The sequence below is a fragment of the Neolamprologus multifasciatus genome, chromosome 13 (genome assembly GCF_963576455.1).
Source record: "Neolamprologus multifasciatus chromosome 13, fNeoMul1.2, whole genome shotgun sequence".
Classification (NCBI taxonomy): Eukaryota; Metazoa; Chordata; class Actinopteri; order Cichliformes; family Cichlidae; genus Neolamprologus; species Neolamprologus multifasciatus.
Window position 1 is genome coordinate 12,486,852 of NC_140451.1, and position 23,211 is coordinate 12,510,062.

Consider the following 23,211-nt stretch of genomic DNA (forward strand, 5'->3'; position numbering starts at 1 on the left):
AAGATTTGGCTTAAAACTTTCCTTTTTTCTCTAAAGCATATAGTTAGGGCTCAATCAGGTGACCCTGAATCCTCCTTTATTTATGCTGCAATGGGTGTAGGCTGCTGGGTGATTCCCATGATGCATTTAGTATTTCTTCTTCAGTTACCTTTCTCACTCACTATGTGTTAATAGACCTCGTTGCATTGAATCATACTTGTTATTAATCTCTAGCTGTCTTCCACAGCATGTCTTTTGTCTTGTCTTCCTTGTCTCACCCCAACTCTCACTCCAACCCAGATGGCTGGCCCTCCCTGAGCCTGGTTCTGCTGTAGGTTTCTTCCTGTTAAAATTGAGCTTTTCCTTCCATCCTCATAACGGTGCTTGCTCATAGGGGGTCATATGATTATTGGGTTTTTCTCTGTATGTATTATTGCAGGGTCTACCTTACAATATAAAGTGCCTTGAGGCGACTGTTGCTGTGATTTGGCGCTGTATAAATAGTTGAATTGAATCTAAATCCATGAGAAAAGCAATTAGTTTTTAAACAGTCACAAATCTCTCATGGTAGCAAACAATGACTGTAGAAATGACTGTTTTCTACAGTCACTGGTAGCAAAAGTACTCCTTTCAATCCTAAGAAGAGGAATAGGTACATTTTGGTGGATGCCCTATTGACGTCCCTGCTTCTTTGCCACGCTGTACCCGCTCACCTGACGGACAGCACAATTTCACAATCAAACAACATCTTAGTAGTGGCTACGCCTCCTGGATTTTTTAACCAATCATGTAAAGATGAGCAATCAAACAGCCAATCGGACAGCTCTGACGTCTCTTCGATAACATTTTTTTCAGACCCGCCCCTTGCCTGGCTTGACAGACAAGTCTGTAATCCTCAGATCCCAACTGTGACATCGCTGCTTTTATTATTACTGTTCTGAGTGTTTCATATCGGCACATTACAAACATTCTGTAATTTGTGCCTTTCCGCATTGCATGCTAATATTAACAGACTTTATGCCAAACGGACCCTAGCTACTCTCCTGGCTAACTTATTAACCGGTAACAACACAAGGGCCATCTGACGGTACACTGAGCTTGTTAGCCAGCTAGCTGCTGATTCTCCAGTCGAACTGCCCTTTGTCTTTTCAGGCAAGTCACCTAGCAGGCGTTGGTTTCTTCTCTCGGGTAGTTAACCCAGGATTTTGGAGTTTTGTTTTTAATTTTTCGCCTGACAGGAGTGAAGCAAACCAAGATAGGCGGCTTGGGAACCAAGATGTCGAACCGAGTGGTGTGCAGAGAAGCAAGTCACGCCGGGAGCTGGTACTCTGCTTCGGGTAACTGTCAACGAAGCATCATCCGCGTTAGCACACCGTGTGCTAGCTGGCAGTCTTATTTGTTTGTTTTATGCTTTGTGTTCTATTAGTTTTTGAGGCTTCTCATTATGCGTAACTTACTGTCTTTGTAACTGGGCTCCCGGTGGCTTGCCACCGCAGCAATTGATAGCCAGTGTCAGGGCTGTAACGTTAGTCCATCGGATTTTTTTTAAGTCAGCTAACTAACTGTTATTGACTACCGTCTCCGTATTATCCCATTTGGTGTACGATTGGTTTGAACTTGTTCAGCACCTCCTCCTCGGATAGTGCGTGGAAATGTCAAAACAAAGCATTTTTGACTATCAACTCAACCAACGCTAACTTGGCTAATATTGCAGAACTTCCTGGCCTACGTGCTAGCTAGCCAGCTACACTTAAGATTTTCCGAAGCTGATTACCTACATTAACTTATGCGGTTATTGTCATTATTGTGTTCTTGTTGGTGTCTGCCCCTGATCCGCTTAAGTTATGTGTACAAATGCTCCCTGCCACAGAACAAAGGATTGGGTAGGGCAGGGCAGAAAGCTGAAGGTTCATGTTGCACCCCTTCCCCCATTTCACAAGCTGTACGCTAGTTTCTTTTTTTTTTTTATTAAATCCCAAAAGGCTGCCCGATTATCCATTAGAAACTGCCATTTACAATCCTTTTTGAGACAACATATAAAGCAGATAAATACTCAAAACCACAAATGCTGAGCTAACATTGATTACCGTGATTCTGGTTGTTTTTCTAACAAATCATTCAGCTCTGTGTGCTGTTAATGTTGACACTGGTAAACATGAACTTAAGTAGTTTATACTGTAATATAGGCATTGTATTCCAGTGTAGTTAATCACGTTTAGTAAGGTTAAAATTGGATTATGACACATTATAATGAGCTCCAGCTTTACAATTACAGTTGCCCAGCATATAAAAGATTGACAATACTATGTTAGGCTTTGTCAAGATGGGCTCTTATCCATTTCTTTCCCGTTCCAAAATAACTGACAAGGAATAATGAACTGCTGTCACAGCTGGATTTCAGCCCAGTGCATTGCTATTACAGTGAGACATTGGTAGGGATCTAAAATGATTGTAGCCTTATCAAAGTGTATTTGGACTAATTCTACAATTATCATTTGATTTTGTGACCCCTCTTTATTCTAGTGTTAGTCTATTCTAGTGAAATATGTATACGTATATATCTTCTTTTTTTTTTTTTGTTTACTTTTTCAGGATCCCAGCTGAATGCACAACTAGAAGGCTGGCTGTCTCAAGCACAGTCCACCATCAGACCCGCTAGAGCCATCATAGCACCGTAAGCACACATTGACAAACAGAAGGAAAATGTCTTCTGAATGTGTTCAATGCCTTCTTAATTGTAATATGGCTTGTTTTTGTTTGTAGCCATGCTGGGTATACTTACTGTGGTGCTTGTGCAGCACATGCCTACAAGCAGGTTGATCCCTCTATTACGTAAGTGATTCCGTTTTCTAGCTCTCTTCCTCATTTAAGAAGATGCTCTGCATGATTGTTTATCTTAAGTCCACTTTTTCCACAGACTGAGTAGATGTGAGTGTAGATAGCAGAGTACAGAAATATTGGTGCTGTGCTTTTTGCGAAAACAGCTAATGAAATAAAGTTCTGTTGCCCTTCAGTCGTAGGGTGTTCATCCTGGGACCTTCACACCATGTGCCCCTCTCTCGCTGTGCCCTGTCACCTGCAGACATCTATAGAACGCCCCTCTATGACCTGAGAATCGACCAAAAGGGTATTCACTGTTTTCAAATATGTCTTACATCTTAACTTGTGCTATAATTTATTTATAGGTATTTTGCACATCCTCATAAAAGGTGTTTTGAGGATGTGCGGTGATGTGAGGTAGTAACATGACAGTTTGGATAACATTTACAGTGTAAATGTCATGTTTTGTGCCAAAAGCAAAGTGAAGAACATTTTATTTGGAGTCATTTCTCTTAAAAATGTGAAATGAAGCAAGCACAGAGCTTCAACATACAGACCTTATGCCAGTTTGGCAGGTGATACACTTTTAATGATCCTCCAGCGACCAGACCTTGCCTTGACTCTGTGGTCAGGGCTTTTTTTAATTTTTTAGATTTTCCTCAGCTAAGCACTTGTCAGAATTCTAATCTCACTGACTTTATCAGTAGTCGTGACTATGAAAAAATTCACAAAATAAAGTGAAATCTCTCTCTTTCAGTTTATGCTGACCTCTGGAAAACTGGGTTGTTTGAGAGAATGAGTCTGCAGACAGACGAAGATGAGCACAGTATTGAAATGCACTTGCCTTACACTGCTAAAGCCATGGAGAGGTAATGCACATAAGAGTGACATTCATTCAAGTGGAGAATCAATCTATGCATTTAAAGGGAACTGTCTGACAGATTGAAGCTTTTTCTTGACTGTTTCTGACAAAAGTGAATACAAGGTACAACAGCTCTGTTACTTCTGTTCTCTTATTTTCCTTGACTTCCTATACTATGCACCAGGCACTATTGTAAACCAGAATCATACTGGTGCAGGGACACATGGATGTGCATAATTTATACAACCTTCTGTTAGGTTGGCTGGAGACAGAGCCATTTTCATGGTTCTGAAAAACAGGGATCATGTAGTAGAACTTGAACTGAGCTACGTGACTCCATAATGGGAAATAACAAGTTGAAATCACACCATTAATGTTGACCAGTGAGACTAAAGTCACAAAGTTGTTGTTTTTAGCATGTAAAAGTTAAGTTATTATTATTGATGTTGCAGCCACAAAGACGAGTTTAGCATCGTGCCTGTGCTGGTGGGTGCGCTGAGTGAGTCAAAGGAACAGGAGTATGGGAAGCTGCTTAGCAAATACCTAGCAGACCCTTCTAACCTTTTCATTATCTCATCTGACTTCTGCCATTGGGGTATGTACTGACATGACACACTGAAAACAGCAGTTTGTGATGCAAGGATAATTTGGTCTAAATGACATAATTACTTGACTGTACCCAGCTGTGTACTGCGGTGTGTTTCTCTCTTGAAGGTCAACGGTTTCGCTATACATACTATGATGAATCTCAAGGGGAGATCTACAGGTCTATTGAGCATCTTGATAAAATGGTAACTACTGAGATATGTAAGATATAACATGTAATATAAAATGTTGGGGAAAAAAGTAATTGTAAATTTTTTTTCAATGAAAATAATAAATTTGATCTATTTCACTGAGAAAAAACACTTTCATCGGCCACATGCATGGCTGCTGTGGGTAATTAAGCACATATAAAACGCGCCCAACCAATAAAAGGTATTGTACATGGCATTTTGAAAATCTCATGGCCTTAATGAGACAGTTTATTTGCTTGTACAAGTTAAAGATTAACTAAATTTAATGATAAAAAAAAAAAACTACCGAATAGCAGAGAAGATTTATAGATTTTTCTTAGGGCCATGATTTTTTGTGATAAACTCCAAAATAATTTACATATCAATTAAGTACAGTATATAATGGACTCTGATAAGACTGATTTATTGTTATATTGGTAGGGACTTAGATATTGGCTATTTAACTACTTATGGATATCAGTATCTGCATTTATAACTGCCAATTAATGAAAATGTGAAAAGTGAAGAAGAAAAGGAAGACTTCATTCAACCACGCACAATTTGTCCACTAGAGGGCACTTACCAATTTACTGTGAAAGCAAAAAAACTACACTGCCATATTATCATAGTAAGGACTCAAATTTACATATAACCATGTGTGACTATGAGTGTGTGTCTCAAAGAAAAACAATTATTGGCCAATATATAGAATTTTTAAATTACACAGTATCAGTGTAAAAAATCTTATATCGGTCAGCCTCTAGTATATTACAGGAATATAAAAAAGCAACGTGAATATCCAAGCTGATTTTCACTGCAGGGTTTCTGATTAATGACAGTTGCATTCCACTTATCGAAGATCGTTTTATTGCGCATGCTGATTCATTGTCATGACCTACTTGGCCAGTCGCAACACCTAATGGAAGTGAGCCATTATGAGTGTTATTCATTTCACTTATTATTCCTGCTGTGGCGAGTCATAATGTGTTCTTATCCAAAAAAGATACGCATTTTTGCAGGTATGAGGGTACATTTAAGGTTTAATTTCTTTCTGTCTGTCAAGGGGATGGGCATTATAGAGCAGCTGGATCCCATGTCTTTCACCAACTACTTGAAGAAGTATCGCAACACCATATGTGGGCGTCACCCGATTGGAGTGCTGCTAAATGTAGGTAACCCAGGAAAAAGTCTTACCAAGTGTATTTCACTCACACTCGTGTTATTAGGTACACCTCCTTAATTCTTCATTACATAGATTCAGGATATTGACATGGTGTGGATGCCATTTGAATACAGTGAACTCAGTGTCATGTTTAAGAAACCAGTTTGAGATGATTTGAGGTTTGTGACATTGCACGTTATCCTTCAGCCATCAGAAGATGGGTACACTGTGGTTAAAAACAGATGACCATATGTTTGCACATACTCAGAAAAAATACTCACACTGTGGCGTTTAAACAATTCTCAGTTGACACTAAGGGACCCAAGGTGTGCCAAGCAAATACCCCACACACCATTAAGCAAGGATTACACTTTCTGCATCCGTGAGTTTACTTGGGTCCCAGTGACATGAATTTTGTCATCAAACAGTTTACTAAAATTGAGGAATTTTGATGAGCATCCCTAAATAAGAGCCTCAGTTTTCTGTTCTTGGCTGACAGGAGTGGCGTCCTGTGTGCTCTTCTGCTGCTGTAGCCCATCTGCTTCGAGGTTCGACTTGTTGTGTGCACAAAGATGCTCTTCTGCATACCTTGGTTGTAACTAGTTGTTGTTTGAGTAGATGTTGCCTTGCTATCAGTTTGAAGCAGTCTAGTCATTCTCCTCTGACATCAACAATACATTTTATTTCTTTTTCGAGCCATTCTCTCTGAACTTCATGTCTGTGTGCCCAAATGCACTGAGTTGCTGCCATCTGATTGCCTGATTACATATTTGTGTTTGTGTTTATTCGATTTTTGTGTGTATATAACAGTCGTTGATGAAATTCATGTTGTGGGCTGACTTTATTTGTATTTTTGACTGATAACTCCAAGTAGAGAACCTTCAATGAAATGAGGTTTAAACTACATGTTTTAATCAAGAAGTTAGCATCCTCATCAGCTTTTCTATACAAGAAACACAGAAAATACAGAATCTGGATTCATCTTGAGGTGATCATCCAGAAAATCCTAAGGAAATATTACGCGCTTATTTGATTTTAATATAACCTTTCAATGTAACCTCTAGTCCCACATGTATGACATCCTTGTGGGCTCTGGAAGCAATGCTTTCCAGGTAGTCCATTCGTCGTGACACCCCTATATTTCTTGTTTGTTTTTTATTTTATTTGGAAAAGCTAAATTAAGATGTGACATAAGGAGGATAGGTCTTACTGCTACTCAGGTCCTCTGGCCAATGGTCAGTTGACATTCAGGATCCAAATTCATGTCCTTGTCGAGAATAATTCCCTAAAACGAGCCAATCTGTTGTCGTTATCGTCTTTGTTTGTCTAAAGACTCTTGTTGTGTCCCATGATGTGAATTAGTGCCTAAGTGGATTTTGCTGTTTTGCAGGCTGTGGCTGAGCTGAGGAAGTCTGGTCTAGAAATGAACTTCACTTTCCTGAACTACGCCCAATCAAGTCAGTGCAGGAACTGGCAGGATAGCTCTGTGAGTTATGCTGCTGGGGCACTCATCGTTCATTGAGGTCAACTTTTTGCAGGGGCCACTGCAACGCCGCCACCCTGCCCTTACTATCTATCGCCATAACCCGACCCAGACACCCTCCCTCTCACCCCCTCCCCCAGTTATGCCCACTATTTGCAGGAAGGACCTAGACACTCAAAGCCAATACAGTCTTCTTTCTGTCTCTCCCTCAGCTCTCCTCTGCCTTTTCTCCGCCAGTTTGAAGTGTGTCTCAGAGCTTTTGGTTAAAACATTTTGCTTGAAGTGCAGTTTTGAGATTTTGTAGGAGCAAATGGTTAGGGGAGATGGGAAGAGTATGTAGTGTTTTGGCTTGGAGTAAGCAATGAGAGGGGAAAAAATAATCTTATTTAGGTTTTTGCAAGGACTGTAGTCCTCTTAGTTCCCTTTTGTTTTCCTGACTAAACAGATTTGAGTTGTAAAAATGCAATCTTTATATTTGGACTCAATCTGTTCTCTTGTAATTTGCCTCAGAATAAGAATTAAAATAAAACTGCAGATATTAATGGAGACTATTTAAATGTTGCCAGATGAAAATGGAGTGTTTTGGCTGACTGCTTCAAGCTACATGCGATTTAAACTTTGAAAACAGTGTCATAGGTAATTACTACCATTGCTCAGCACGTGTTGTAGTTGCTAACAAAGGGCTGCACCCAACAAAGTTCACTAACCCCCCTTACTGTACAAAACCAAAAACAATATTATTATCCTTTTAGTTTATTAAACACAATATTTTAATCATATTTTATTCCTTTTGTTTTCCTTATTTAGTAGTTTTAGATGTGATGATATTTACTCAATTAGTGTGTAGGTTTGAACAAAAGCCGAGTCGTCACTTGAGCTCTAAAGCCATCAGCCAGTTTGCCCAGTAAACTAGTGTATACAAACACCGCTTCCTGACTACAATCCCATGCTTTCTAGCATGCTAGAGCCAAACTGCAGTTATGTAGAAATACAATCAACGGTGGATATTGTGTACGTGACTCCATCTATGAGACGTCCAGTCTCCGTTTACAACTCCACCCCGACTTTCTGTAGTTACTGAACTGTCAGAATAGGAGAAAGACAGTTTTGTTACACATTCAGGAACATTTCTTTTTGTCTAAACAACAGGCAAAGCACTGTGGACCACAATGACTTGCTTAAATAAGATCTGTACCTCTCCCCAGTGCACTGCGTGGTAAACCTTATCTGGATTTTTTTGATTGAGGAATGCCAAAATTTATTGGAAAAATGTAAGTTTTCATCCTTATATTTGGTTTACAGTTTTGAGAATTCATTTCAGAATTACTAATGAGACAGTGCAAGTGTCTCTTAGGCAAGTACTGTGCACAAGGCAATTAAAGATGGCTCGAGTATTAATATCAGCACAAATGCTTTCCTGGTAGTTTTAACAATCTACCCGGTGTTGCTCCTTGCTACATTTCGGATTTATCAGAAGTGTCAAGCACAAATATTTTATTTACGAACAAGCGAAATAGTTGCTGCCTGAAATAATTCAGTTTCTAAAGGAATGCTACATGCAGACCCACCCCAGTAATTCTTAGTAGCAGTTTAGGCTTTTAGTACCAGTAATGATAATAGGCAGCACACAAGTGTCTGCTGTCCTGTTGTTTAAGATTGGAACGTCACTTTTCTCTGACTTTTGCTGCTAAAGTTGAATATTCCTATTTAAGCAAAGCAGTCCTCTAACATTAGCCCCTCCCCTCTTGGCACCAAAAGAGGCACCACACTCAGCATTAAACTACAGCATCTGTTCGAATGAAGTGGGCACAGACTGAAAGATGAAATCCCAGAATGGCTTGACCTCTATTGCTAATTTAAGGGAAACTAGTAAAGCATGACACACTGTGCTATTGTGCCTTTTATCACTGTTGCACATATACATATAAAGCATATTCTCACTTTTAGTCTTATTTTAGAATGTGTACTTGAGTTTTGTTTTTTCTCACGTGTACCCTCCCCTTTGCCTATTGCCCGACGGTGTCTCCAGCTCGCCCAACACACCAGGAATATTCTACCTGTCCCCCCGTCATCCGTTGGTCTAAAATGGCACCAACTGTTATCTCCTTTCTCCAGCAGGGAGTGGTATTCCTCTTTCTCCTAATCACCTCATTCCTGTAGAGAGAGACAAAGGCTAAACCTCAACACTGTTCATTTTCTGTTATATGAATATTTGTTTGTCTTTTAGAAATGTTTTTTGTATTTCTTGTTTTTTTTTTTTTTTTCTTTTCTTGGTTTGAGAATTGGAACTTACACGTCACAGACCTAAAAATATACTACTTAACTACTCCCTTAATGGAGTTTTTTTGATCTCAGGTTCCACTGGTAAAGCATCCCAAAAGGCTCTTCAGATGAGGCCGAGGATTCATGTAACAAAATGAGTAAAATGTACTGAAAAGCTTGTCTGCTCTGGTGTCTCGTTCTTCTGGTTTTTACAATCACAGAAAACGCACTGATCTCATACATCCATGTAACTTCTCAGTCACTGACTACATTGAAACCAATTATGTTTTTCAATACCAAACACTCATTTTCACCCCAGTTTACCAACTAACAGACATAAGCGAACAATAGGTTTACAGTGGAGCTTCTATAATAGACATCCTGTGCAAACTATATCAGTCATGAAGCAATTTTAAGGCCAATGTCACCAACAGGGGGAGGCAGGTTGTAGGAGGAACACGGTAACATGACAACACTAGTGTGTTTATTTTGGGAAGTGAAATATATGAGGACTTCAATAGTCAAGTTTTTGTTTTAGATAGGAACTGATTCCACTTTGTGGTCATTTTCAAGGCTATAGTTTGAGTTGGTGTTAAATTGTACTGTTATACTGGGAATTATTTGTTATTTAGCCCATTCTTACTAATGGAGAGATAGTGGACAGAATATTACAAACACTAATCTGAAACTCTTTCAGCACCAATTGATCATTAAGTACTTTTTCAAATAGGAAGGACACATTCTGGAGCAGTTTTACTACACTATAAGGTTTCCAAAATGTACCTAATAAAAAGGCAGCCGATTGTGCTTGTGTGTATTTGCACAAAACTACTACAGATTGTGTTGCTTTTTAAGTCTACCTTGCTTTATAGTACATATTTCTACTAGTTTTTACATATTTGACCACTGAACTCAAATTAAATTTTTTTTAAAGAAAATGTGTCTATATAAGTGCTTTAGCTGTGACTTGACTAATGAACTCGGATGCTAGAAAGCTGCTGCTGGTTCCTTACTCATGCCATTTTCACACCAGCAGCATTTGATCAGTTGTAGAAGGAATCATAGTACAAGTTGAAGTTAACAAGAATTCTAACCACCAAAATGCAATGCTAAGTCTTTAGTTACCCTTCACTTTTTAATTAACTTGGTTGGTTGATTATTTCTTTGTTGTAACCTTGCTTCTGGGCAATAAATCTTGTACCGTTCAAAAGCCTGTTTATTTCCCCTTAAATGGTCCCACATTCGTGGAGATGCATTTGCGGGTTGTGTACATGAAAAACTTGCCAAATCATCTCTGCCAATTCCAAACAGCTTATTCTGCTATTGACTCTTGTTTGGTGTCGTTTATTGGACTGGATCACTGAAGTCTGAAGAAATAACACCAAAAAAGAGTGAATAGCAGAATAAGCTGTTTGGCATCAACAAAAAAAATTTAGCAAGAATTTCATGGGCTCAACCCACATACTCAACTTTGCTTCTCAGCCCAATTGTATCCCCTTAATGCCCTTAACTTACTTTTTTATGTGTAGTTTATTTTGCTTTCAAGGAGGCAGACTTTGTTATTTTTGGTGCAAAAGTTGCTCAGGCTCTCTGAAGGTCTTTTGGACCTTTTTCAGAGGAATGTTTTTGTTTGTTTGTTTTGTTAAGCCACTTAATACTGACTTATTATTAAATAGACATAAAACAGGCAACATAGGTACTTTGTTGCCAGCGGCCTGTCACAAATACACATAATTCTTTCACATTTCTTTGGTTGAATATATGAAAGAAGCTTGGAGAACTCTTCTTGAAGACTACTTAAAGAAATGACAAGAAAATTTGACAGAGATATAAATGGCATTTCCATGTATGCTTGCACCTTTCAGTTCATTGCAGCACCTATTTCCCATTTTCCTAGCAAAGGTTAAAGAAATTAGGGGTGGTTTGATACTTTTACACAGTACGTTTACTGGGGAATGAACATCAAAGACAATACAAGTTAAATGGTGTTGCACAGAGTGCTGAATTTTTATACGTTTCCCTCATTTTCACATGTATTTGGAATCCATGTGAAAATGAGGGAAATGTATCAAATTTCTACATTTGCTACATTTCTACATTTCCTGATCTGAAAGAACAGGTTCTGTAACAGTGACCTAGCTGTGTGCTTGTCATGGTTTTATTGAGGCTGAATGCTTCAAATGATGAATTTCAGTACTATATTCATACCGAGTTGAACATACCAAAAAAAAAAAAGAACTTTTTATGCAAATTCATATCATATATATCATCTGATCATTGAACCCTGAAACTAGGTACATTTATATAATCTATAATCAAGATTATAATCTGGACTTTGACTTTGCTATGAATTTTTGATGACTTCAGTCAGTCCTCCTGTGCCAGCTGTACCCTCTTGATGGTATTTAGTAGGAGAGAAACTCTTACTCTAAAGCTACAGGACTCTGAACATTTACCCTCATGCCTTTTACTTATCACTTGGAAATACAAGAAGAGCAACATAACTGAAGTGCACTTCAGGGATTGCCATGTGCATCTGTAAGCAGTGGTGGTTTTGAGCACTTTGGTTACCTCTCATACTCGAACCTGTGGTGACTCTTTTCATGTGTGTTACAGCTTTTTGGAAATGTGACAGTTTAACATCAAAATGTCTTCCAAGACAGAAAAGGCTAATCAAGACATTGCCTCTAGCAATGTTTGTACCAACACTCTGAAACCTCAACCTGTCAACAGCCTGATGAACACACACACCTCTTTCTTTATTTTGGGAGGAGTCTGCAAGGCGGTTTCCATCCATTGAGCTTCATACATATGCTTAGTTCGCGAGTGGAAACAGTCACAGCAGTTTTTACCGGCTGAGGCGAACACTTGCTAGGATGCACTGCCATCAGGACTTGGTGAGCTTTCTCAGCTGTGGACTTATTCTGGTAGGAGTTTGTCACCTGGTTTATCACAGGAAGTCACAGAGCTCCTACGGACGCTACATGGCATGCCCTCCTGCTAGAACGGTTCCTGCTAGACTAGCCTGGTTCCTTCAGGAGATGCCGGCTTTCATCATCCCTCTACTTTTAATGCTCACCACGCACAAATCCACAATTATGGGGAAGTACCTGCTGCTAGCGACCTTTTGCGTGCACTACTTTCAAAGGTAAAAGCAGAAAAACAAGTCAGCTTTGTGCCATTTGATATGCATGTGAAGGAAACAGGGAACATGTATTCACGACAGTAAACAGTGTGTGTATTCCTATTTAATCTTTCCAACATAAGAGATCGACTTTGATGTTATTTAAAAAAAAAAGGAAAGTTAAAATCCCTCTTCTCTAACAGTTTGTCTTTTCAGTTTTACATAAAACAACAAAGACGTGGCGTAATCATCTTTTAGCTGCTGGATGTACATTACGTATTGAGACATTTAGTGACAGCAAGACACAAAATTTTAGATGGGGACCTAAAAAGCAAAAGAAAAAAACAAAAGGAGGTTTGAAAAGGATTTTTCCTGCTGCTATAATTCAAAACAACACTCTGAGGAATGCTTTCCTAACCTCCCATGACGAGTGGAGCTTAGTGGCACCATTTTAGTTTTCACCTTAATGCCAAATCCTTTATACAGTGTGCTTCCAGTGGTTTGTAAAAACACAGCTTTTTCTGCATGTACCAGCATGGAAAAAATGCACAATTATCCCCGTCTTTCACCACCCCTGCTGCATCTACCATTTTGTTCCCCAATCATAGAACATTTGTGTACTCGCTATTGATGAGAGGAAAGCCTTTCCCGCTGAGTGTGATGGTGACAGCGGGTTTGTTCTGCGCTCTAAATGGTTTCCTGCAAGGACACTACCTGCTGCATTGTGCCCAGTTTGATGATGAGTGGTTTACGGGTTATTGCTTTAAAATTGGTAAGTGGAATATTTACTCTTTGGATGTGAAAGTCAGAATCTAATTGTATTTTTTTATTTGTCTCATATACTGAGAATTATTTTGTTGTTGTTGTTTTTTTCAGGTTTACTGCTGTTTTACATCGGCATGGCCATTAATATTCACAGCGACTTTATTCTACGCAACTTGAGGAAACCAAAGGAAGTAATATACAAGATTCCTACTGGTAAGAGACAGATTACAAGTGAGCAAACTCCCACTGTGCTTGTATTAACCTGCAGTCTACTTAATCTCCTGCAGGAGGTCTGTTTGAATATGTGTCTGGTGCCAACTACTTAGGGGAGATTGTGGAGTGGTTTGGGTACGCTGTAGCCACCTGGTCTTTTCCAGCACTCTCATTCGCTCTGTTCACCCTCTGCTTCATTGGACCAAGAGCCTACTACCATCACAGGTGCCTAAGATATTGATGTGAAGGAGTCCTGACACAAATACTAACCCCTCAACTAAGTATTTTACCCACATGCTGTTTCTAAACCGTTGTTGTTTCTTCTGTTGCAGGTTTTATCTTGAGAAATTCAAAGACTATCCCAAGTTTCGAAAGGCTTTAGTTCCTTTTATCTTCTGAGGGAAAACGTTCATGTATTGCAAAAAACGGTTTACTGTGGTCTATAACATGTTATACAACATTGTTATTAGTGAGGCCTTAATGTGGAATAGTCTAGTTAGCTTGGTTTAGTTAGTGTTTGTATTTAAGAAGGTACCGAGGTGAAGTGTATCAATAGTATTTGCAGCTTGTGAAATTTATGCATGATGTATAAATAAATGTATTTGTCTTGTTTATTACTGATACTCATACAACCGAGTTTCAAAAAGTCAGGAATGCTGTCTGAAATTAAATCAAATGTAACAATCCACTGATTACCAATTTTACCAATCTTGCTTCAAAACTGCTGGTGCCATAACTTTTGGGACAATGTCACAGCTTTTGTAATTTTGTCTCCGTAGACCATCACAGTGGGATTAAAACTAAACAAAAAGATGTTAGTTTCAACTCAAATGGTGTAACAGCAATAGGACCATAGCCCACCATTTTCAGTTGTTGTGAAAGTAATTGGAAACTTAACTGACAGCCAGTTTCAGTTGGTCAGGTGAGACCAGTTCTGTCATTATTCTGTGACAAATGAGATAGATAAGAGATTTGGAGTCGATCCAGTTGTTGAACTTGATATGGGAACTTAACATGAGGTCTAAAGACATGTTGATGCAAGTGAGGCCCTCATGAGGCTGAAAAAAGGAAAGTATAAATTAAAAACAAACCTCTCTGTTTAAGAATGTACCAGCAAAATGAAACGCCCACAGAAGCCAATTACAGTATGTGATGGCAAATTCCTTCTTTGATTAAGAAAAACAACTTCTCCACCAGTGGAAATGTGCCACTAGTATTTAATGATGATGTAACTGCTGACAGAAGTAGCAGGATGAATTGTGAAGCGTACAGGCCAATACTCTCTGCTCCAACTCAGCCAGATGTTGCAAAACTGATAAGAGACCCTTTCACAGTGCAAATGGAAAATAACCCAAAGGCTACTGCCAAAGAAAGACAAGAGTTTCTCAAGGCAAAGACATGGGATATTCTTCAATGGGCAAGTCAGTGACTTGATCTCAACCCAACAAAGCGTGCTTTTCAGTTACTAAAGACAAGACTGAAGGCAGAAAATCCCACAAACATGCAGGAACTGGCTGCACTGAAGGCCTGGCAGACTATTGATGTTACCTAATACCGTTTGTGAGCCACGGTTCAAATTCAAAGACTATCACAACTTTCGAAAGGCTTTGTCCATAGGCTCTAGACTTCAAGCAGCCAGTGACTACACTGGCTACAAAGAATTTTCATCCAAGTTTTAAAAACAATCTTTATAATTAAAATTTTATATAAGTATATATAACCTGCACCTAATATGCACATCTGTCACATTTGATTTAAAATCTACTTCGTTGGTTTACAGAGGAAGCATTACAAAAACTAATGGACCTAACTACAAGGCTCCAAAAAAAAACCCCAAACTTTAAAGTTACACTTTTTAAAATCAGAATACAGCATCAAGTCAGTGAATCTTTTGGGATATTGAGCTGGTCAGTTCAGTGGCAGAGGGGGTTGTTAATCAGTTTCTTCATCAGTTTCCTCTTTGATGTTAATGATATTAACGACAGGTGCACTAGATGGGCAACAATGAGACGAGCCCCAAAAGAGGAATGGTTTTACACGTGGAGGACACTGACATTTTCGCCTTCTCATCTTTTCTGTTTTGCCTTTGGCTTAGAGTCAGAGTCACTACTGAGGAAGAGGATGAGCACTGTCAGAGCTACAAAATGACCTCCAGCAGGACACTCATGAGGGTGGTCTAGACGTCCTCTAGTGGGCCCTGTGCTCACTGCCTGGCACCGTGGAGCAGATTAGCATTTGCCATAGAAAACCAGAATTGACAGGTCCACCACTAGTGACCTGTGCTTTTTACAGATGAGAACAGGTTCACCCTGAGCACATATGACAGATGTGAAAGGGTCTGGAGAAGCCGTGGAGAATGTAATTCTGCCTTTAACATGTGGGTGGGTGGGTGAGTGATGGTCTGGAGAGGCATATCCACTGAGGAGCACACAGACCTTTACAGGCTAGCCAACGACACCATGACTGCCACTGGGTACCAGAATGAACCCATGGACCCACTGTCAGACCTATGCTGGTGCAGTGAGTCCTGGGTTCCTCCTGATGGATAACAATGCCCAGCCTCATGTGGTGAGAGCAAGGAGAGTGTCAGGGTACTGGGTCTCCTGACCCAGCGTGTTAATTCTTTGTGATTTTTTGTATTATTGTACTTGTGTGAGTTATTCTATGGTTTCTAGTTTTGATCCCTTGTCCTTCATGTTTCTCTGTGTCCCCTCTGTTCTGTGTAAGTCTGTGTCTGCATGTTTGAGTTTCCCTCTGTGGCTTTCGGTTCTTAGAGCCCTCTGCCTTATGGTTTACGTCTCCGTGTTTCTTAGTTGCTGTCTCCACCGTGTCAAGTTTGCGTCTCTGTGTCTTACTTCCTGTTTTACTTTGAAGGTCCGTGTCTTATGTGAATAGCTGTGTCCCATAACGTCGGCTGCATCCTTCAGAGGACCCGGCCTTCGCGGTCTATGTGGGCCAGGTCCTTCGAAGACCGAGAAGGCCGGAAGTGCGAGGCTGTGAAATGGGACGGTCTAGCCTTCAGATTTGCGTCACCGCTGTGTCGATGGAGTTTAATAAACTCGGCTGTCTGCTCCTTGCTATCTAAAATATAACAGGACACTGGCATAAATTCTTGACCGTCTCACACTTCAGTTTAATCAGTTTTCTGTTTAACGTTTATTCAGCTGAGTGAAAATCCCAGAGGAAACCACCTGATGGATTAATAAAGTGTTATTTAATCTAATAATCTAATAACTTTGATCTCAGCCAAACCGATTTACTCCGGAACAAATAAAACACCGAAAAAGGGTAAAAGAAATTACATTTTTAAGTTATCCGAGTGACTTATATATCATGTTTAACCTGAGTAGCGAAAGAGCGGGGGTCTGAAAACGATGAAGCCGGGAGTCCGCTGCTCTCGCCAGCTGGAGTGACCATTGAATCCCCGGCTTGCTATCGAACAGGTGGGTAACAGACGTCTCCGAAAACGTCGGCACACTTTTGCAAATATGCGATGTCTTGATAAACCAAGCAGATATTTGTAATTTACACAGCTACTTTCTCGCCTGAAAATATGTTAAAAGTTTATTTTGTGACCCAGAAAGATTAATTATTTTAAAACTCAGTAGCGGCCGCCATTGTTGGCAGCTGAAATTTGGCTGGGCCGCTATGAATTCTGGGATATGGTGGGCCACGAAGGACACACCCGACCCATCCTTCAAATTCTGGGAAATGAAGGACGCATTTGTCAGCCGCATTTGAAGGAGTAGACGAATTGGGACAGCCTTCGTCGCCTGGCTGTGACATAATCGACCTTCAAATGCGGCCTCCGGAGGATGCAGCCGACGTTTTGGGACACAGCTAATGTGTTCAGTTTACGCTTCCTTGTCTCGTCAGTTCTGATTTCCCCCAGCTGTGCTCGCCTTCTGTGGCTCATTCCCCTCGTTACTTCCCAGTGTATTTAAACCCTGTGTTTCTCTGAGTCAGTGTCGCGTCGTCCCTCATGCCGTGTGGATCTCCCTGTGAGTTTAGTGTGTTATTCCCTAGTTTAGTTTACTTTCTATGCTTGTTTTTCTGTGACCAGCAAATAAAGCTGTGGTTTTGAGTTCATCCCTCGAGTCTGTGAGTCCTGCATTTTGAGTCCTCATCTCCTGCCTGCCACACAGTGTTTTATGACAGAACGACGTGACCAGACATGGACTCAGCAGGCTCCGCCCGGAAAATTGATTTGACCTGCATCCAAGGTCTGGTAGAGCGGATTTCCCACACTGATGATGTTCGGGCCGTGACTGTAGGAATCAAAGCCATTGAAGCCATCATCGAGAGGAACCTCCACTTTGGTCAACTCAGAGGATTTATGGACTCAATAAACATGGTGCGCGAGGCCCGGGAGGTACTGCAAGCCCGAGAGTTAGCTATTCTCGCCCGCTCCCGGTATTCAGCACCGAAGCCACCACCACTGCAGCAGCAGATGGAGCTCTCTGCAATGCAGCAGCGGCCATTAAAGCACAAGGGGGTTTCCACGCCGCTGCCGCAGAATTCTTCACCATCCACGTCCAGCTCTGACCACCGCTCACCTGCCTCCTTTCTCGCAGCAATATGGTCAGAGGAGGAGTCAGATTCTACCTCTCTGCCATTACCAGCAACCACCACTATCTCCGCTCCCATTTCCAGGGGGAAGCGGCGGCAGCGCAGGCAGCGAAAACTGGCACGGACGGAACCCAGGACTTCACCAGAGCAAATGCCTTTGGTGAGTGTAAGTGATACTGAACAGTTTACTGGGTCTGAAGGCCCAAGGTCTGATTATGTTATGGCTGAGAAGAAAAAGACTGTTTCCTTTGAAACCAAAATTTCCAATTTGGGTGATCTAAAAGACTGTTCTCCTCATGCTCCCCCTAGCCATAACATTGCAAAGAACTGTGGTAATTCTGTTCCATCTGAGCCTGGACTAATTAACTCCGTGTCTGCTAGCTCAGATTATGTTAAATCAGAGATGATTAATCCCGAGACTGTTTTTCCAAAAGCTGCATTTTTCAGGTCCCCGGGGGTTAAAAATGTGTGTTTCCGTTGAGCCTGAAGACAGAATAACGAGCACTGCGAAAGAGAGCTCTAGGTTTGTGCCCACAAGGACAGATTCTATGGCAATTCCTGAGACTGCTACGCTCTCCAAGGCTTCCCCAGAAGCTGATGTTGTAATTTCAGCTGAATCTGGACCCCTGGAGACAACAGAATCCACTCAGCCTGTGACTATTGACTGTTTCTTGGCTTACTCAGAGCAGGAAATAAATATCTCAAAGACTGTTTTTCCTGAGACTGCTCTAGCCCAAAGTGAAGCTCACTTAGCTGCCCGGCCTACTGAAGCTCACTTAGCTGCCCGGCCTACTGAAGCTCACTTAGCTGCCCGGCCTACTGAAGCTCCATTCTCACCTCAGCTATCACTCCAGCCTCCTACATTGCCTTTAGCCCAGTCTGCTATTCATTGTTCGATTCAACCTTTAGTTCGGCCACTTGTGCAATCCATTGCTCAATTACCCGTTCAGTCCTTTGCTCATGTGCCTAGTCAGTTCTGAGCTCAGTCTCCTGCATCGCCACCAGTTCAGTTCCCCGTAGCACTTCAGTCTCCCTCAGTTTGGTCTGCCACTCAGTCGCCCTTAGCTCCATCATCCATACTACCACCTGTTTCTCTTCCACCACAACCATCACTACACTCAGCCAGTCAGGCTGCTACTCAGTCAGTCATTCAACCTATAGCCCTGCCATTAATGCACTCTGTAGCTGAGCCGTTAGCCGCCCGGCCCGCAGCCAATTCAGCCACTCCTCCACCCGTTACACCTCCACCACAACCGTCACTGCAGTCCCCGGTGCAGTCTCCCGTGTCCCCGGTGCAGTCTCCCGTGTCCCCGGTGCAGTCTCCCGTGTCCCCGGTGCAGTCTCTCGTGTCCCCAGTGCAGTCATCCACTCAACCACAGCTCCACTTTCTCCCCAACCGTCACTACTACCTCTAGCTCAGTTTCCTGTGAAGTCATCAACTCCACCACCCACTCCACTCTCACCACCACCGTTACTACAGACATCAGTTCAGTCCCCTGTGCCAGTGCAGACACCCTCAGTTCTGTCTCCCGTGCAGTCATCTACTTCACCACCATTAGTAGCTCAGCTCCCCGTGTCTCCAGTAGCTCAGCTTGCACCTGAACCATTAGCCCAGTCCCCTGTAGCAGTTCAGTCTTCTGGTCAGCTTAACATTCAGCCAGGGGTCCCAATACCCTCTGGTTCTACATCGGCTCCTGCTGGAAGCTCGGATGAGTCCATCCAGCACTCGGCGGCTCCCACGCCGCCACCCGCCTCGTCCACTGGGGGTTCTGGAGAACCCGGCCAGCACTTCCTCGTCTCCGCTGGGGGTTCTGGAGAGCCTGGCTCCGTCACCTGTGCCACCCACCTGGTTGCCCCCGACCGTTTGACTTATGAACTTTTGTGCTGGCGACCTCCGGGTCGGCCCCCTGAACTGTTTCTCGGTTGCCACCCTTGCCGTTTGCACGGTCGGCCCCCTGACTTACTATTGAACTGTTCTTTGTGCGCCGGTGTTTTATGTGCACGTGTTGTTTTTGGACTCCTGGTGCTCCTGTTTTGTTTTGCCACACAGCGTTTTATGACAGAGTTCCTAGAGAACAAAGTAACTGATTTTGCCGACTGGCACCCACACTTGCCTGACCTAAATCCAATAGAACACCTCTGGGGGAACACCTCTAATGACAGGAGCTCAATGATGCCCTGCTCCAGATCTGCGAGGAGATCCCCCCCCCCCCCCCCCCCCCCAAGGACACCATCCGTCATCTCATTAAGGGCATATGCAGACGTTGTCAGGCATGCATGTGGGGGCCACACAAACTACTTACTAGTATTTTGAGTTGCTTTAATGACATTTCTGCAAAATGGACTAGCCTGAAGTATCAAAGTATCAATGTTTCATTTCTATTTATGGGGTGTCTTTGAATTCAGCCCTCTGCAAGTTGATAATTTTCATTTCCATCCAACATGGTATCTCTTTATTGCTAACACATTACCCAGTCCAAATTACTATAAATGCCCAGCATGATTCTTTTCCCCATACACATCAGATGTGTTTTCAGCGTAGTTAAACATTAATGCTACCTTCACAGATATAAGTTACCCCTGTACTAATGTACCCCAGTGCCAGCATGGGTTTTAAATGATATGCAAAAGGACTCCCTACTGTCTAAACTTTTTTTTTTTTTTTTAAATTTGAAACCAAAAAGGCAGCATTCAGTCCCCATTTTAAACCCACAAACCAGAATTCCACACTACACAAAAAATCTGTTCTGCTAATTCATATCTTGAATTATATATTTAACATCCAGAGCAAGATTAGCAGTTTCCACAGCAACTTGCAATGCACTGAGTTTAGCTGTGAAGGAGTCTAGTACACGTGGCTGCACACGAGTGTCTCTAAACACCGGTGATGGACAGAAATCTGAATATTTAGTGCTTAGATAAGTCCACTTCTTACTTGGGCTACTTTGTACCATACCGCAGCCACAGAAGCCCAAACTTTCCTCCGTGGTTTCTTTGATGGCATCTGCAGGGAGCATCCAGCGATGAGCATGAGTCAGATCAATTAAAGAACTCCCACCATCGTGCTCCAGCGCTCGAGCTGCAGACTCCAGAGCACAGCAGAATAGCTCCACACCAAGAAGGTAATCTGTCTGTGAGCACATTAATACCGATGCAGTCTCTGGTACTTCACTCTTGCTCTAAGAAAAAAAATATGGCATCATGAAGGCATGTCATTGTGAAAGACATGTGAAATCAATAAAACTGGGGTAAGTGAAGACCAAATACTGGATCTCACCTTGTGTCTAACATAAGCAGCCAAGTTTGTCTCAGTACAGCCACCCCCAACCAAGGCAAATGGTTCCCTTAGAGTGAGCCTCAGTACATGTTCTGCCGTCTGGCACACCACCTTTAGCACAAACACATCAGGAAGTGACCACTTCGTCACATTTACATGACAATAATGGGTATTCCATGTCTCTGTGTTTAAAAACTTATATTTTCTGAAGAAATTTGATCTCTCAAAGGACGAACACTAAAACATTTACTTTGTGGGAAAATCCATTACTGACTTCTCATTTATTGAACTAACATACAGCAGGATTTGTAAATCTTAGCGATAGGGATTCTTATGAGTTGAATCTATGTTGTTTCAGGCAATATGTCTCTCCATCCATCATTAACTCCAGAAGCCAACAGTACAACTTTAACACCCACTTTATCTTACCTTCAGCTCATTTAACATGGTCTGGTTCCTGTGGCAGAGGATCATTGTGCAGATCGCAGACTCCCCAAGAGGGAATAAATGCAGCATTGTCTTGGATCCAAAGTGCTTTATACAGAGATCCCTCACCTTCCCGTAGGTCTTGGATGGGATTGTGGTATGTAATGTGGCCACAGGTTGAGCCCCTATTTATAAAAGGTATGCAAAAAAACAAAACAAAAAAAACACACCATAAATACAACACAAGTATATTCCACTTGGACAGTAGATAGATTATTACAGTAGTGCAGTGAGCTGAATTGAAAAACAAATAAAGCTATTGGTGTTTAACTGGTGCTTGTATGTATGGCATGATTTTGCAGCCTGCATCTAGGCTTACCTGTCAGCTGAGTAAGTGGCTCCATAAGAGCAATTCCCAGTCTCTCTACCACTATGACACCATGACTCCTCAGATATTGCTGCAAAACTGGGTGGATGACCTTCTGGCACATGAAGAGCTTCACTTCATCGTTAATCACCTGTCTGCCAAGCTCCAGAAGTTGACCCAGGATCTGTGAGTCTGTGTCTACATCCGGGTGGGCCTCAATTACTCCATCTCCTAGTTCAGAAATGTCCCCAGCAAGAGATGCACTGAAAAGCACAACACTGAGGGGATTTAAAAGTTTGTCTTCCTCGCTCAGGCCATCAGGCATCTCCACCAGTAAACCTGGAAGCACTTCAGAGCTTAGCACAGAATGACCTTCTACAGGAACAGTCACTATTCTGCCAAAACTGACTATACCTGGACTGCTGCAGGGAACGGTGAGCAAAAAAGCTTGCACAGCCAGTTTGCTAATGTGAAACGTCTCGGGCTCTGTTAGTACACATGCGGGTTTGCTGGAGATAACACTGCGAGCTAACGTGATCAAGTTCTGAGTGCTGCAGAAGTCGAGCTTCACTCTACAACCACAGTCTTCTCGTTGAAGGTAGCTGGTACACAGAGCGAGCAGGTAGTTGTTCACTCTGATAGCCACGCTTTCCTTGAGAGCAGACTTTTTGATTTGTTCAATAAGAGAAAGGCATAAGATAGCTGCAAACAAACCGCAGTCGCTGAAGCGAGAGACGTGGTTGAGGATGGAGGTTTTTATGAGATTGATAAAAGGCTGCGAGGAGGAAACGGATGAAAGAAGAACCGAGGAGGCAGAGGTGGTCACGACGTGTCCTCCAATGTTGTTGTGAACTTGTTTCAGTCTACCTGTGGGACCGAAACAAGACGTTAGTATCTGTTTCAGCAAGTGAAGCTTGCTGCAAATATCAGTGTTGTCCAGTGGCATATCAGTGCAAACAGATGGAGATTTCTTGCTGAGTCGAGACATGACCGAAGCACATTTAACATTGTTAAGGTAGACAGTACCAACATACGGCAAATCGGCAGTGATAAGTGTTAGTAATGATAGAATAGTGATGCTCGTAGCATTGCCTGACCAAATTGTGTTTTAAAAAAACGGGGAAGA

General features: G+C 41.8%; 4 protein-coding genes across 4 annotated transcripts in view; 3 read left to right on the forward strand and 1 right to left on the reverse strand.

The window, feature by feature from the left end:
* The first annotated feature begins 1,223 nt into the window (after nt 1-1,223).
* memo1 (mediator of cell motility 1) lies at nt 1,224-9,519 on the forward strand. Its single transcript, XM_085183330.1, has 9 exons — nt 1,224-1,316; nt 2,572-2,653; nt 2,743-2,811; nt 2,994-3,106; nt 3,557-3,668; nt 4,114-4,256; nt 4,376-4,452; nt 5,501-5,605; nt 6,990-9,519. Exons 1-9 carry the CDS (start codon nt 1,256-1,258, stop codon nt 7,119-7,121), a joined length of 894 nt encoding a protein of 297 aa, XP_085039456.1. The 5' UTR covers nt 1,224-1,255; the 3' UTR covers nt 7,122-9,519.
* On the reverse strand, nt 4,782-23,185 carry mkks (MKKS centrosomal shuttling protein). Its single transcript, XM_085183324.1, has 4 exons — nt 22,098-23,185; nt 21,722-21,903; nt 21,293-21,403; nt 4,782-21,194 (listed from the first exon to the last, which is right to left on the reverse strand). Exons 1-4 carry the CDS (start codon nt 23,071-23,073, stop codon nt 20,766-20,768), a joined length of 1,698 nt encoding a protein of 565 aa, XP_085039450.1. The 5' UTR covers nt 23,074-23,185; the 3' UTR covers nt 4,782-20,765.
* srd5a2b (steroid-5-alpha-reductase, alpha polypeptide 2b) lies at nt 12,221-20,671 on the forward strand. Its single transcript, XM_085183331.1, has 5 exons — nt 12,221-12,492; nt 13,077-13,240; nt 13,345-13,446; nt 13,521-13,671; nt 13,779-20,671. The coding sequence occupies exons 1-5, from the start codon at nt 12,221-12,223 to the stop codon at nt 13,843-13,845; spliced, it is 756 nt and encodes a 251-aa protein (XP_085039457.1). The 3' UTR covers nt 13,846-20,671.
* slx4ip (SLX4 interacting protein) overlaps nt 22,413-23,211 on the forward strand; it is a 40,811-nt gene continuing 40,012 nt past the window's right edge. The window contains exon 1 of the mRNA XM_085183329.1: nt 22,413-22,519. The gene's annotated coding sequence lies outside the window, so the exon portion shown is untranslated. The remainder of the gene's footprint in view (nt 22,520-23,211) is intronic.